This window comes from Phascolarctos cinereus, unplaced genomic scaffold, assembly GCF_003287225.1.
Source record: "Phascolarctos cinereus isolate Bilbo 61053 unplaced genomic scaffold, phaCin_HiC Scaffold_4;HRSCAF=312, whole genome shotgun sequence".
Taxonomy (NCBI): domain Eukaryota; kingdom Metazoa; phylum Chordata; class Mammalia; order Diprotodontia; family Phascolarctidae; genus Phascolarctos; species Phascolarctos cinereus.
In genome coordinates this window covers 18,744,921-18,757,210 of record NW_027555847.1, presented here as the reverse complement: position 1 = coordinate 18,757,210, position 12,290 = coordinate 18,744,921, and the positions used below count along the sequence as shown (strand labels likewise).

The 12,290-nt window shown below is 42.2% G+C and overlaps 1 protein-coding gene across 5 annotated transcripts in view; it reads right to left on the bottom strand.

Annotated features, from left to right (window-relative positions):
• The window catches only part of BBS9 (Bardet-Biedl syndrome 9), a 372,846-nt gene that overhangs the window by 225,214 nt on the left and 135,342 nt on the right, over positions 1-12,290 (bottom strand). For all 5 annotated transcript variants that reach the window (XM_078152100.1, XM_078152102.1, XM_020969068.2 and 2 more), the window contains 2 exons: positions 5,733-5,803; positions 2,298-2,351 (listed from right to left, as the gene is read on the bottom strand). In XM_078152100.1, the coding sequence (XP_078008226.1) occupies positions 2,298-2,351; positions 5,733-5,803 (125 nt within the window). The remainder of the gene's footprint in view (positions 1-2,297; positions 2,352-5,732; positions 5,804-12,290) is intronic.

The following is a 12,290-nucleotide window of genomic DNA, read 5'->3' as shown; positions in this document are numbered from 1 at the left end:
TGACGTTCATTGATCTAGACGCAAGACGCTTCCGAATCAGTGTGCAGGATGAGCAAGGCCTGCCCTCCGAACCCCAGCTGCGGAGCATTCCTGACTTGACTTCCTGCCACTAATGCTTCTCTAGACTAAGTAGCATTAAGGGGATGGAGTTGGGGGAGAGAAGACTGGGGAAGACCACCCTTGCTTCCCACGGCGGAACCCCAAGAGAGCAGCTTGGGGAGTCATCACGCATGTGAGCTGCCTTCAGCATAGAGCCACCGGCTGGACCCAGGGCAGACTAACCCCACTGACGACACCCCGTTCTCTGACATCTCTCTCCAAGGGCAGCGACCAATCATCCAAGTGGTCTCAAGTGTGCAGGTACGCATGTACGTATGTACGTATGTACGTATGGAAGGAGGGAGGGAGGGAGGGAGAGCGGGGCGAGGGCACCAAACAAGTTCTGCCTGGACTGCCAAGGGCCCCAGTTCTCTGGTTTCCAGCGTTTAGGAAATGCTGACTATTTTCTGCCAGACAGAACAACGCTCACCGAGCTGTCCATTCAACAGACGCCTGAAAACCACGTGAGTGTGATTTCTCGCACTCCGAAAGGCACAGCAGGCTGGTGTTGTGGGCGGAGAGCTGGCCTCCGGCTCAGGAAACAACCGATCAATCAGCTGCATTTATTAAGCTCCCCTCAGCACCAGGCACAGTGCTAAGCGCTGGGGGTACACTGAATGCATACAAAGGTACAGACATGGGATTTCACTGGTACAGGGAGCTCCCAGGTGAGGAAACCCCCTCCACACATCCTGACTGGCACCTTCTCTACAACTCTGTAGTGCTAGAACTGCCTAGAGCACTGAGCAATGTGCCCAGGGTCACACAGCCAACCTGTATCAGTGGCAGGACTTGAACCCACAACCCAACGCTGCCTGGGGCATAGATAAGTATTTCCAGAAAACACATAGAATCCAAGGTAGTTGAATACAAGGTAATTCAGGAGGCCGGGCACTAGCAATGGGGGGGCAGGGAGAGGGGCACAGGGAGGGGCACCAAAAAAGATTTTCGGAGAAGGGTGAAGCGAGTGCCAGGGCAGGGAGCCAGAGGAAAGAACACAGAGGGTACAGAACCTAGAGGAGGCCGGTCTGTGGTGAGATGGGGAAGGGCTCAGAAGAGCGGATTTGAGATAAAAGGGAGCCACTGATGGTTTGTGAACAGTGGAGCACCATGGGCCCAGCTTGGAAACCATGCGAATAGAGGCGGCACGGCGGTCCCCTCAACAGAAAGGAGAGGCCTCAGTGGAGCGTCACAGACGCAGAGCTGGCAAGGCCTTCGGGGGGTCACTGGCTCCAAGCACCTCACTGTCTAGATGAGGAAACATTTAGGTGGAAAAAGGGAAGTCACACAGGCAAGAGGGAGCAGAGGTAAGATCTAGATCCGCTGATCTTCTCCTCATACAAAGATGCCTCTCGGTGAAGGCTACAGAAAGATGCGTGTTGGAAAGTACGAGTTTGAGACGTGTATAGGAAATCCAAACTGGAAATGTCTTGGCAGCCGGGGGTGGAGAGCGGAGGTCAGGAGACAAAAGGGTGATGTGCAGATTGGAAGGCGTCTGCGAACGAGGCGCTAACTGAACTCATGGAAACGGAGGCAGTCACCCAGAGTGAGGAGATTGAGGCATTTGGGGGGGGAAATGAATAACTGCACATGGCTGGCCTGATTCCCACAGAATGCCCACCTCCATCTCCCTCTTGTGGTCCCCTTTACAGCCAATTCACGGAAGGATGAGGCAAGATAATCCGTCTCAGATGTTGCAGAAGCAGATTAGGAATTCATTTCAAACGACCACAGGATGTCCGGGTCATCAGAAAGGTTCTAGGACTGACCAATGGGTCAGATGCTCTGGGAGGGAGCCCCGATGGGCAGCAATCCCCTCACATCCCTAATGACACCTAAGATGCCCCACAAGCCATGAACAGACTTCATCAGAACCTTACGCACCTGGCCCCTGCCAAGTTAAAGACAGCCCATGCTTGCCACCAGGTCAACACGTGGCACTCAAGTCATTTTACAAGAGTCATAACCACCTAAAACGGGTGGCGAAAAATGAGGTTCGTGCTACAATATACTTTGTCAGGAAATGCATCCTCTATAGATGAAGGCCATCTGCTCCTCCGGCCTGTGAGAACAAGCCCCTGAAACATGAACCACCCTGGAGACTTTCCTGCCCAACGCATGAACAACTTGCAGGGAAAATGCCACGATGAAATGTGTGCTACTGTCGGGCGTGGGGCCCCCTAGGGTTCCCTCGATACCTGCACTGTGACCGAGGGCACGGCTTCAGCTCCCACTGCATGGCTGGCGGCTTGCTGTGGAGACAGAAAGAGAGAATCAGGAAACCCGGAATAGCAGGGGGGAGGGGGGAGAAGGATCCCAACTACACACGAAGGAGTGAACACATTGGATGCAGTATGAACCCCGCACCATCAACCAATTAAACAGGGAATTGACCGTAAAGGATCTATCACTGATGACAGACCACAACATGCAATGGAGATGTTTATACCTCCTCTTCGGGGGAGGCATGAACTCAGATTTTAAAGATCCCACAAAAAAGCAGGGAGAGGAAAGGTCACACTCTACATCTCCAAAGACATTCACTTCCAATCTCTCTGCCTGTTGAAACTATCTGTTTCTACAACTTGATGTTTATATCGCATATAAATGTCTCTTCTCATTCTCCATTCTGAAAAGCCTTCTTTGCACATTCAATTTGGAAAAGGCATCTTTCCCCCTAAAGGGGAATCACATTCCCAGGGCCTGCTCCTTAATACCAAAAGAGATTAAGAAAGGTTTTAAGGCTAAAAGGCAATTGATAAGTTAGCTTTTTTTTGTTTATAGTAACTATTCCAAAAAAGAGAGCTCTATAACTATGTCAGCTTCCTTTCCTTGCACTATGTTTTTACGTTTAAAAAAGGTTTTGTTTCAGGGCAGCTAGGTGGCACACTGGATAGAGCACCGGCCCTGAAGTCAGGAGTACCTGAGTTCAAATCCGGCCTTAGACCAAACACCTGACACACTTACTAGCTGTGTGACCCTGGGCAAGTCACTTAACCCCAATTGCCTTAAAAAAAAAAAAAAGGTTTTGTCTCTAGAAACAACTCTGTGTTCACTCTATATTAAAAAAATAAAAATAAAATTTGACAGGTGAAACCTATCTAATAATTGCAACACAAATTTATGTCTTGGAAGGTGAAGGTAGATAGATAAAATAAAAGTCCTATCCAACCAATGGGAAATAATTGTTGATTTTGTTTCTTTATAAGGAAAATCCAATGGAAATGCTTGCTTCTAGAATTATGTAACAAGTTCAGCAATTCTCAATAAATCATGCAGTAGAGGAAGGAGGAGCAAGGGCAGGGCTGGGACAGGAGGGCCTGGGCTGAAGGCCTAAGACACAAGTGGTGCGGCCATGATCTAAGGCTCCTAATCTCTCTAGGCCCCAGGCAACCAAGAGCACAGAGCTAAGTGAGAGACGAGGCGCAATCAGTGCTGGCAGAGGAAGGCCCCACCTCTTCCCTCATCACAGATCCTTAAATGTATTAAAATCATAAGCTATATTGTTCATCTCAGCGCAATCTGATCTTTCTTAATTCCGGGTGAAGTGGAGAGATGAATTTGGAGTGAATGTGGAGGCAACGTTCCAGACCTGCCTCTCAGTGTCCGTGTGACCTTCAGCAAGTCACTTCCCCTGAGTCTCAGTTTCCTCATCTGTAAATGAGGGGGTGAAACTAGACGATTTCTAAGGAATCTTCTGGCCTAAGAGCTAAGATCCTATCACCTTCATTGTGAATCTCAAGGCAGATATCAAACCAAGCTTTTCACTCTAATGACAAAATTCTGTTTCTCCCATTTCCAAAGGTGGAGCTAAAAACGAAAGGATCCCTTTCCTTTCCATTTTCTTAACACCTGAGCACGTCTGAGCATCTGAGTATTTGAGGGGTCAGGCATCAAAAGCAACACAGCACTGTCCCCCAAATGGAGAAGGAAGAATGTTATTTTAGCCAGGCCCAGAGTTTTCTTTCTGTTTCCCAACAGTATTCCCTTAAATACTAACTGGCTGCTCTTTTATGAATGAATGATGGCTCCTGACAACAGTCACATCAAGAGAAGAAGCATGAAGCTGGAAAAAGACACCGAGTGGAGAGGAAGGAGTGAGGCAGGTAGCCACAAGGTCACGTTGCTTTGTCAAGGCCCTTTCCTAAAAATGCCAAAAGTTGTTATGATACCAAAAGGCAAGCAGTCATCCTAAGTAACTTGTGCTAAGGTCACCTAGGAAAAAAATAACTAGAAAAAGACATGTGGCCCAAAGCCAAAAGGCATCCCTCATGAGACAGGGAAGAGGTGTGAGCACCAGCTGGCCAATGCCAAAATGCCTCCATGTCGGGCCAGGTGAAAAACTGTGTACTAAGCTGGACAGGCTGGAAACAGTGCCTCTCCTATGTGCTTCAGGGAGCTGAACATGCCCTACGTGGAGGCATGGTTTTCAAAGCTCACTCCGTTCACTGGGCTGTGGCACGGTAACATGATTTTTATTACAACTTGGGTCTCAATGTTTGCACTAAGGTGGGTCTTAGAAAACCTCATGAAAACCACTTATTATATTAGGTTTCTGACGCCCAGGCATTGAAGTGATTTCCCAGGCTGAATGATGGGTTAAGAGAGCTAAATATAGCAAACTCTAGGAGCTGGGTCCCGCTTAGATGTCAACTTCACAGACCTCACCAGACCCAGAACACAGGCTGTAAAATACGGCTTGCAGGGGATAACTAATCTTGTGCATGGAGCAAAGGGGCAGAGGAACCTGGCTGGTTGGTCAAGAGCTGTCCCACTTGTAGGCCTCTGCAGCCACCCACACCCCTAAACCAACCTAAATCCTCTGTCCCAACATCATACCTTAGAATCACTCTGGCCATAGAGGAAAGAAGAGGGCAGAGAGGAAAACAAGAGATAGAAAATAAAGAACAGAGGGCTATCACTCCACAATGCTTTCAGAAAGCTAAATACTGCTAAGAGACTCCTCAAAAAATAGGGGGGAATATATGGCTTCTTTGTAAGACAGATACCAACCCAAACAACACAAATAAGACTTGGGGTTCTAAAAGGTTACCCCAAAAGTCACAGCTTGAACTGTCTTGATTCTGCTCATTCAACCATGGACATTTAAAGAAAATTATTGGAGTCTTCTACTTTTATGAAACTTTAAGGATCTGCAATTTCACCAGTAAGATTATGCCCTCCACCAGTACTGACGGCAACCCTTCTCTGCCTCAGGAGACTGTCTTTCTGAGCTGCTCTGGCTGTGACATTCATCAGCCTCTCTAAATGTAGCGGCGCTCGCCCTCACAGCAGGGCACCCTGCCCATCTTACGCACTCCGACTTAACCCTGCCTCCTGGTCCACCAGATCTGTGGGCCCAAGGTCCAGGTCCCAGGCTCTAGTGTGCACAGAGAGGTGCCAAAGGAAACCGGGAGAAGAATGAGCCCAAAGATAGGTAGGAATCACTCCCAGCTGCTGCCTCCTCCCGTCCTCTCACTTGTAGCAGGGAGGAAGCATATTGTTTTAGAGCGAACTGGGCCTAAAACGAACTCTTCTGAAATTTCCACTGGTCCCAGATCTTACTTCACATCCTTGCCCCCTACAACCAGCACTGATTCTTCATGACCCCCCCAGGAAATGAATTTACATACAGACACACTATCCAGGGTGGAGGAGACGGAGGCAAAAATCGACAGAAAACCTTCTTTCTCAGCTAGAGGACCTGCAAAGAAAGGTCCAAGGTAAGTATTTCCACAGGAACGTTGAGCTGGCCCCCTAAAAACCAACATCAGAAATGGCTTCCCCATGTTTACTTTCCACTTTGGAAATAACTAATCTCATTGATTATAACAAACTAATGGGTTACAAATGAAAAAACACTGGTTAAATGAAAGACATAACTAGTCAATAAAAGAGCACATAATTTCTAATCCTAAGCTATCAACTAGACCACAGAAAGATCTTTTTAAAAATATATATACATGCATATATATATTTTGATTATGAATTGAACAGCCATCAACAAACACAAACATTCCTCCAATGTGCAAAAAAGAAGAGGAGGACTCTTTTGGGGTAACCACAAACTTTGGATGTGGTCTGGCTTTTAGGCACATGTTAGGCACACAAATTTGACAACAAAGTTCTCATTGCTGTCCTCTTCTGAATCTTTTGTTTTCTCATGTGTACTGCTCTACTGATGCCTACCTATGTGTTTATCTGTTTGTTTCTTTGTTTGCAACTCCACTGCTTCCCACGCATGCATTTCCTCCCCCTTGTGAGAAATGAGCAGCATCCACTGGTCAAAGGATTTTCCTCAAAGAGGAGGTCCTTATACCTATGAATTTTGTATTTATTTCTGCAGACTTATACTATTGGGATCATGCTGGTTTTACCTGTGTTTACACCAAGTACATTGCCTGGCACATTTGTATACAATTATATATGTGTATGGATGTGTGTATGGGTACATGTATGTATGTGTGTATATACAAGCTTATGTGTTAATGCGTATGCGTATGTGTGCCTTGTGTAGTGTGTTTCATGTGCATACACACATGCACACAAACATACACCAACATATATATGTGCGTGCATGCATACACCTATTTCTGTATAATGGTAGCCATCTCTAGGGTGGTGGGAGGGAAGAAAAAAGGGGGAAAATTACATGCTAACTTTATTATCTATCTAAGAAGAATAGCAAGTTGTACATTATAGATTTTATAGTTTCGTGTGCAATATTTTAAAATTATTATACAATGTTATGAAATGTTTTATTTCCTCAACTAAAAATAAAGTACATAAATTTAAAAGAAAAGCAATGAGCAGCATCGAGCAGGAAAAACCAACATCCCCCGTGCTTGCAGCCCAACGGGCGATGAGGCAGCCGTTAGCAGCCTCCAAGGGCCTGAGCAAACACTCTGCCAGGGCCACGCCTACAACCCTCCCATCATCGGACCAGCCTCACACACTTCCGGGTTTCTTGAAACAATAATGGAAAATTTATTTTGATACCTTATTCTAGAACACACAGAAACGGGTCCTGTCTAATAATTACATGAGTCTGCCAGGGATTAGATGAGCTCACTGCTAAAGGCTTTCCACAGACATTCCATCTTCTATGTACCCAGTTACTGGCATGTTGTCTCCCCAGTTAGAATGCGAGTTCCTTGAGGACAGTGCCTGGCACAACAATTTATTAATTAATCAACACTTGTTGACTGACTGGCAACATACATATGTAATACATGCATACACATAGGACATGTATGTGTACATTGTGAATAGGTGTGTGTGTTTATGCACATGTGTGCTGTGGAAGGCCTCAGACATTTACTGGCAGTGTGACCCTGGGCAAGTCACTTAACACTGTTTGCCTCCATTTCCTCATTTGTAAAATGATCTGGAGAAGGAAATGGCAAGCTACTTCCAGTCTCTTTGCCAAGAAAACCCTAAATGGAGTCACAAAGAGTAGGACACAACTGAACAACTCAACAACAACAAATGTTGAGGGCACGTATAGGTGTGTATATGCACACGTATACACATACATGTACGTATGCGTGACCCCCATCTGATTCAAAGCAGAATAGGTTGGGGGCTCCCTCTGAAGCAGCAGCTGGACGAGCACAGTGCAAATGGTGAAGAAGGAGTTTATATAGATTAGACTACATGCCCTTTGAAGTCCCTTCCAACTAAACAGAAACTTCCAGATGTCAGTAATATGTTTGGCAAATTTAAGTCAATAAATCAGAATATTAGATACTTAAGTGAATAATGGGCTTTAAACATATATTTGATCTCAAGCAACTTTAATCCTTTTATAAAATAACAAAATGTTTTCATAAAAAAGGATGTCTGTAATCTGTAACCTCATATCTTTCACATATGGACAAATAATTTTTTTCATTCTTAAAAAATAAATTGATTTATTAGTAATTTCTTGGCCAATATTTCTTTTTTAAATTTTTATTTAATATTTTATTTTTCCCAATTACATGCAAAAACGATTTTAACATATTTTTTTTTCAAATTTTGAGTTCTAAATTCTCTCCCACCCTCCCCTCATTGAGAAAGCAAGCAATTTGATATAGGTTATACATATGTAGTCATGCAAAACATATTTCCACGTAAGTCATTCTATGAAAGAAAACACAGACCAAAAAAAAAAGAAGAAAAAGAAAGAAAGTAAAGAAAAAGTATCTTTGATCCGCATTCAGGCTCTACCAGTTCTTTCTCTGGAAATGGAAAACACCTTTCATTATAAGTCCTACAGAACTGTCTTGGATCACTGTATTGCTGAGAAGAGCTAGGTTATTCATAGTGGAACATCATACATTATTGCTGTTACCCTGTACAGTGTTTTCCTGGCTCTGCTCGTTTCCCTTTGCATCAGTTCATGTAAATCTTTCCACGTTTTTCTGAGAACATTTTGCTCATCATTTCTTAAAAGCATAGTAGTATTCCATCACAATTATATGTAACATGTTCGGCCATTTCCGAATTGATGGACCACCCCTCAATTTCCAGTTCTTTGCCACCACTAAAAGAGCTGCTATAAATATTTTTGCACATAGGTCCTTTTCCTTTTTGGTTTTTTCTCTTTGGGATACAGACCTAGTACTGGTATTGCTTGGTCAAAGGGCATGGATGGTTTTATACCCTTTGGGCATAGTTCCAAATTGTTCTCCAGAATGGATGAATCAGTATACAACTTCACCAATACTAGTTAAAACACAGTGTTTTGATTTTGCCACATCCCCAACATTTGTCATTTTCCTTTTCTGTCAAATTAGCCAATATTACAGGTGTGAGGTAGGAGTTCAGAGTTGTTTTAACTTGCATTTGTTTCATCAATAGTGACTCAGAGCATTTCTATGTACTATAACTTTGATTACTTTGTCTGAAAACTGCCTACTCATATCCTTTGACCATTTATCAATGGAAGGATGGCTCTTATTTCTGTACACTTGACTCCATTTTCCATATGTTTGAGAAACAAAGTCTTTATCAGAGAAACTCATTGTACAAATTTTTTTCACAGTAATGACTACCAACTATGTATTTCCCTCTATCTTATTTTCCCTCTATTTATCCTACTCTCTCTCTCCTTTCACCCTTTCTATTCTCATACGTGTTTTGCTTCTGGATTTTACCTCCCCCAAGGTACTCTCCCTTCTACCAGCTCTCCCCCCTTCCCCACCTTCTCCAGTCCTCTCCCCTTCCTACTCTCCTCTACAGTAAAATAGATTTCTATACCTGAGTGTGTGTATATTATTCTCTCTTTGAGCCAATTCCAATGAGAGTAAGGTTCATGTGCTCCCTCCTTCCCCCATTTTCCCCTCCACTGTAAAATCTCCTTCAGGCCTCTTTTATGTCAGATAATTTATCCCACTCCATCTCTCCCTTTCCCCTTCTCCCAGTGTATTCTTCTTTCTCATCCCTTAATTTTATTTTTTGAATAATCATACCATCACATTCAATTCACACCTCTGCTTTCTGTCTATGTATACTGCTTTTAATTGCCCTAATAATGAGTAAGTTTTTAGGAGTTATAAATATCATTTTCCCATGTAGGAATATAAATAGTTTAACCTTACTAAATCTCTTGTGCTTTCTCTTTCCTGCTTACCTTTTTATGCTTCTTTTGCATCTTGTATTTGACAGTCAAATTTTCTATTCAGCTCTGGTCTGTTCATCAGGAATGCTTGAAAGTCCTCTATTTCACTGCATGTCTATTTTTTTACCCCTGAAGGATTATATTCAGTTTTGCCAGCTAAGTGATCCTAGCTGTCTTGTCCTCTAGAATATCATATTTCAAGCCCTCCAATCCTTTAATGTGGAAGCTGCTAAAGCTTGTGTTATCCTGACAACAATATTTTAATTGTTTCTTTTTGGCTGTTTGAAGTATTGTCTCCTTGATTTGGGAGGTCTGTAATTTGGCTATAATATTCCTGGGAATTTTCATTTGGGGATCACTCTCAGGAGGTGACTTCATGGATTCTTTCAATTTTTATTTGACCCTCTGCTTCTAGAATATCAGGGCAGGTTTCCTTGATAATTTCTTGAAAGATGATGTCTAGGCTCTTTTTTTATGGTGGCTTTCAGGTACTCCAATAATTCTTAAATTATCTCTCCTTGATCTATTTTCAGGTCAGTTGTTTTTCCAATGAGATATTTTGCATTGTCTTCTATTTTTTCATTCTTTTGTTTTTGCTTGATGGTTTTTTGATGTTTCATAAAGTCATTAGCTTCCACTTGCCCAATTCTAACTTTTAAGGAATAATTTTCTTCAGTGAGCTTTTGTACCTCCTTTTGCATTTGGCCAATTCTACTTTTTTTTTTTTTGGTTAGGCAATTGGGGTTAAGTGACTTGCCCAGGGTCACACAACTAGTAAGTGTCAAGTGACTGGTCTGAGGCCACATTTGAACTCAGGTCCTCCTGACTTCAGGGCCTGTGCTCCATCCACTGCACCACCTAGCTGTCCCCAATTCTATTTTTTAAGGAGTTTTTCTCCTCATTGGATTTTCGTGCCTCTTTTACCATTTGGCCTACTCTATTTTTTATGGTATTATTTTCTTCAGTATTTTTTGTGCCTCCTTTACCAAGTTGCTGACTCTTTTTTCATTACTTTCTTGTATCACTCTCATTTCTATTCTCAATTTTTCCTCTATCTCTCTTATTTTATTTTTAAAATCTTTTCTGAGCTCTTTCCTGGCCTGAGACCAATTCACATTTTTTTCTTTGAGGCTTTGGATACAGGAATTTTGACTTTGTTGTCTTCTTCTGAGTGTGTGTTTTGATCTTCTTTGCTCCCATAGTAACTTTCTATGGTCAGAATTTTTTTCTGTTGTTTGCTCATTTTCCAGGCTATTTCTTGACCTTTAACTCTATGCTAAAGTGGGGCTCTGCAACAGCAAGAGATAGAAAAGGAGAAATCCCATTTAAACTTACTGTAGACATTACAAAATATTTAGGAGTCTATCTCCTGAAACAAACCCAGGAACTCTATGAACACAATTACAAAACACTTTTCACACAAATAAAATCAGATCTAAATAACTGGAAAAACATCAGTTGATCATGGGTAGGCCAAGCTAATATAATAAAAATGACAATCCTACCTAAGTTAATTTACTTATTCAGTGCCATACCAATCAAACTACCAAAAAATTATTTTATAGAGTTAGAAAAAATAATAACAAGATTCATTTGGAAAAACAAAAAGTCCAGAATATCAAAGGAACTAATGAAAAGAAATGCAGAGGAAGGTGGCCTAGCCATTCCAGATCTTAAATTGCATTATAAAGCAGCAAACATCAAAACTTCTTGGTACTGGCTAAGAAATTGGGAAGTGGATCAGTGGAATAGGTTAAATATGCAAGACCCAGTAGTCAATGACTATAGTAATCTATTATTTGATAAACCCAAAGACCCCAGCTTCTGGGATAAGAACCCACTCCTTGAAAAAAACTGTTGGGAAAACTGGAAAAGAATATGGCAGAAACGAGGCATAGACCCAAATCTCACACCATATACCAAAATAAAGCCAAAATGGGCTCATGACTTAGATATAAAGGCTGATACCATAAGTAAACTGGGAGAACAAGGAATAGTTTACCGATCTGATCTCTGGAGAGCACAAGAATTCATGACCAAACAGGAGATAGAGAACATTATGAAAAGCAAAATGGATAACTTTGATTACATTAAATTGAAAAGTTTTTGCACAAACAAAGCCAATGCAACTAAGATTAGAAGGAAGGTAGAAAACTGAGAAGAATTTTTACAACCAGTCTGTCTGATAAAGGCCTCATTTCTAAAATATATAGAGAATTAAGACAAATTTATAAGAACACAAGCCATTCCCCAATTGATAAATGGTCAAAGGATATGAACAGACAGTTCTAAGATGAAGAAACTAAAGCCATCTATATTCATATGAAAAAATGCTCTAAATCGTGATTGATTAGAGAAATGCACATCAAAACAACTCTGAGGTACCACATCATACCCATCAGATTGGCCAACATGACAAAACAGGAAAATGATAAATGTTGGAGAAGATGTGGGAAAGTTGGAACACTAATGCATTGTTGGTGAGTTGTGAAATGATCCAACCATTTTGGAGAACAATTCGGAACTATGTCCAAAGGGCTACAAAAATGTGCGTACCCTTTGATCCAGCAATAGCACTTCTAGGGCT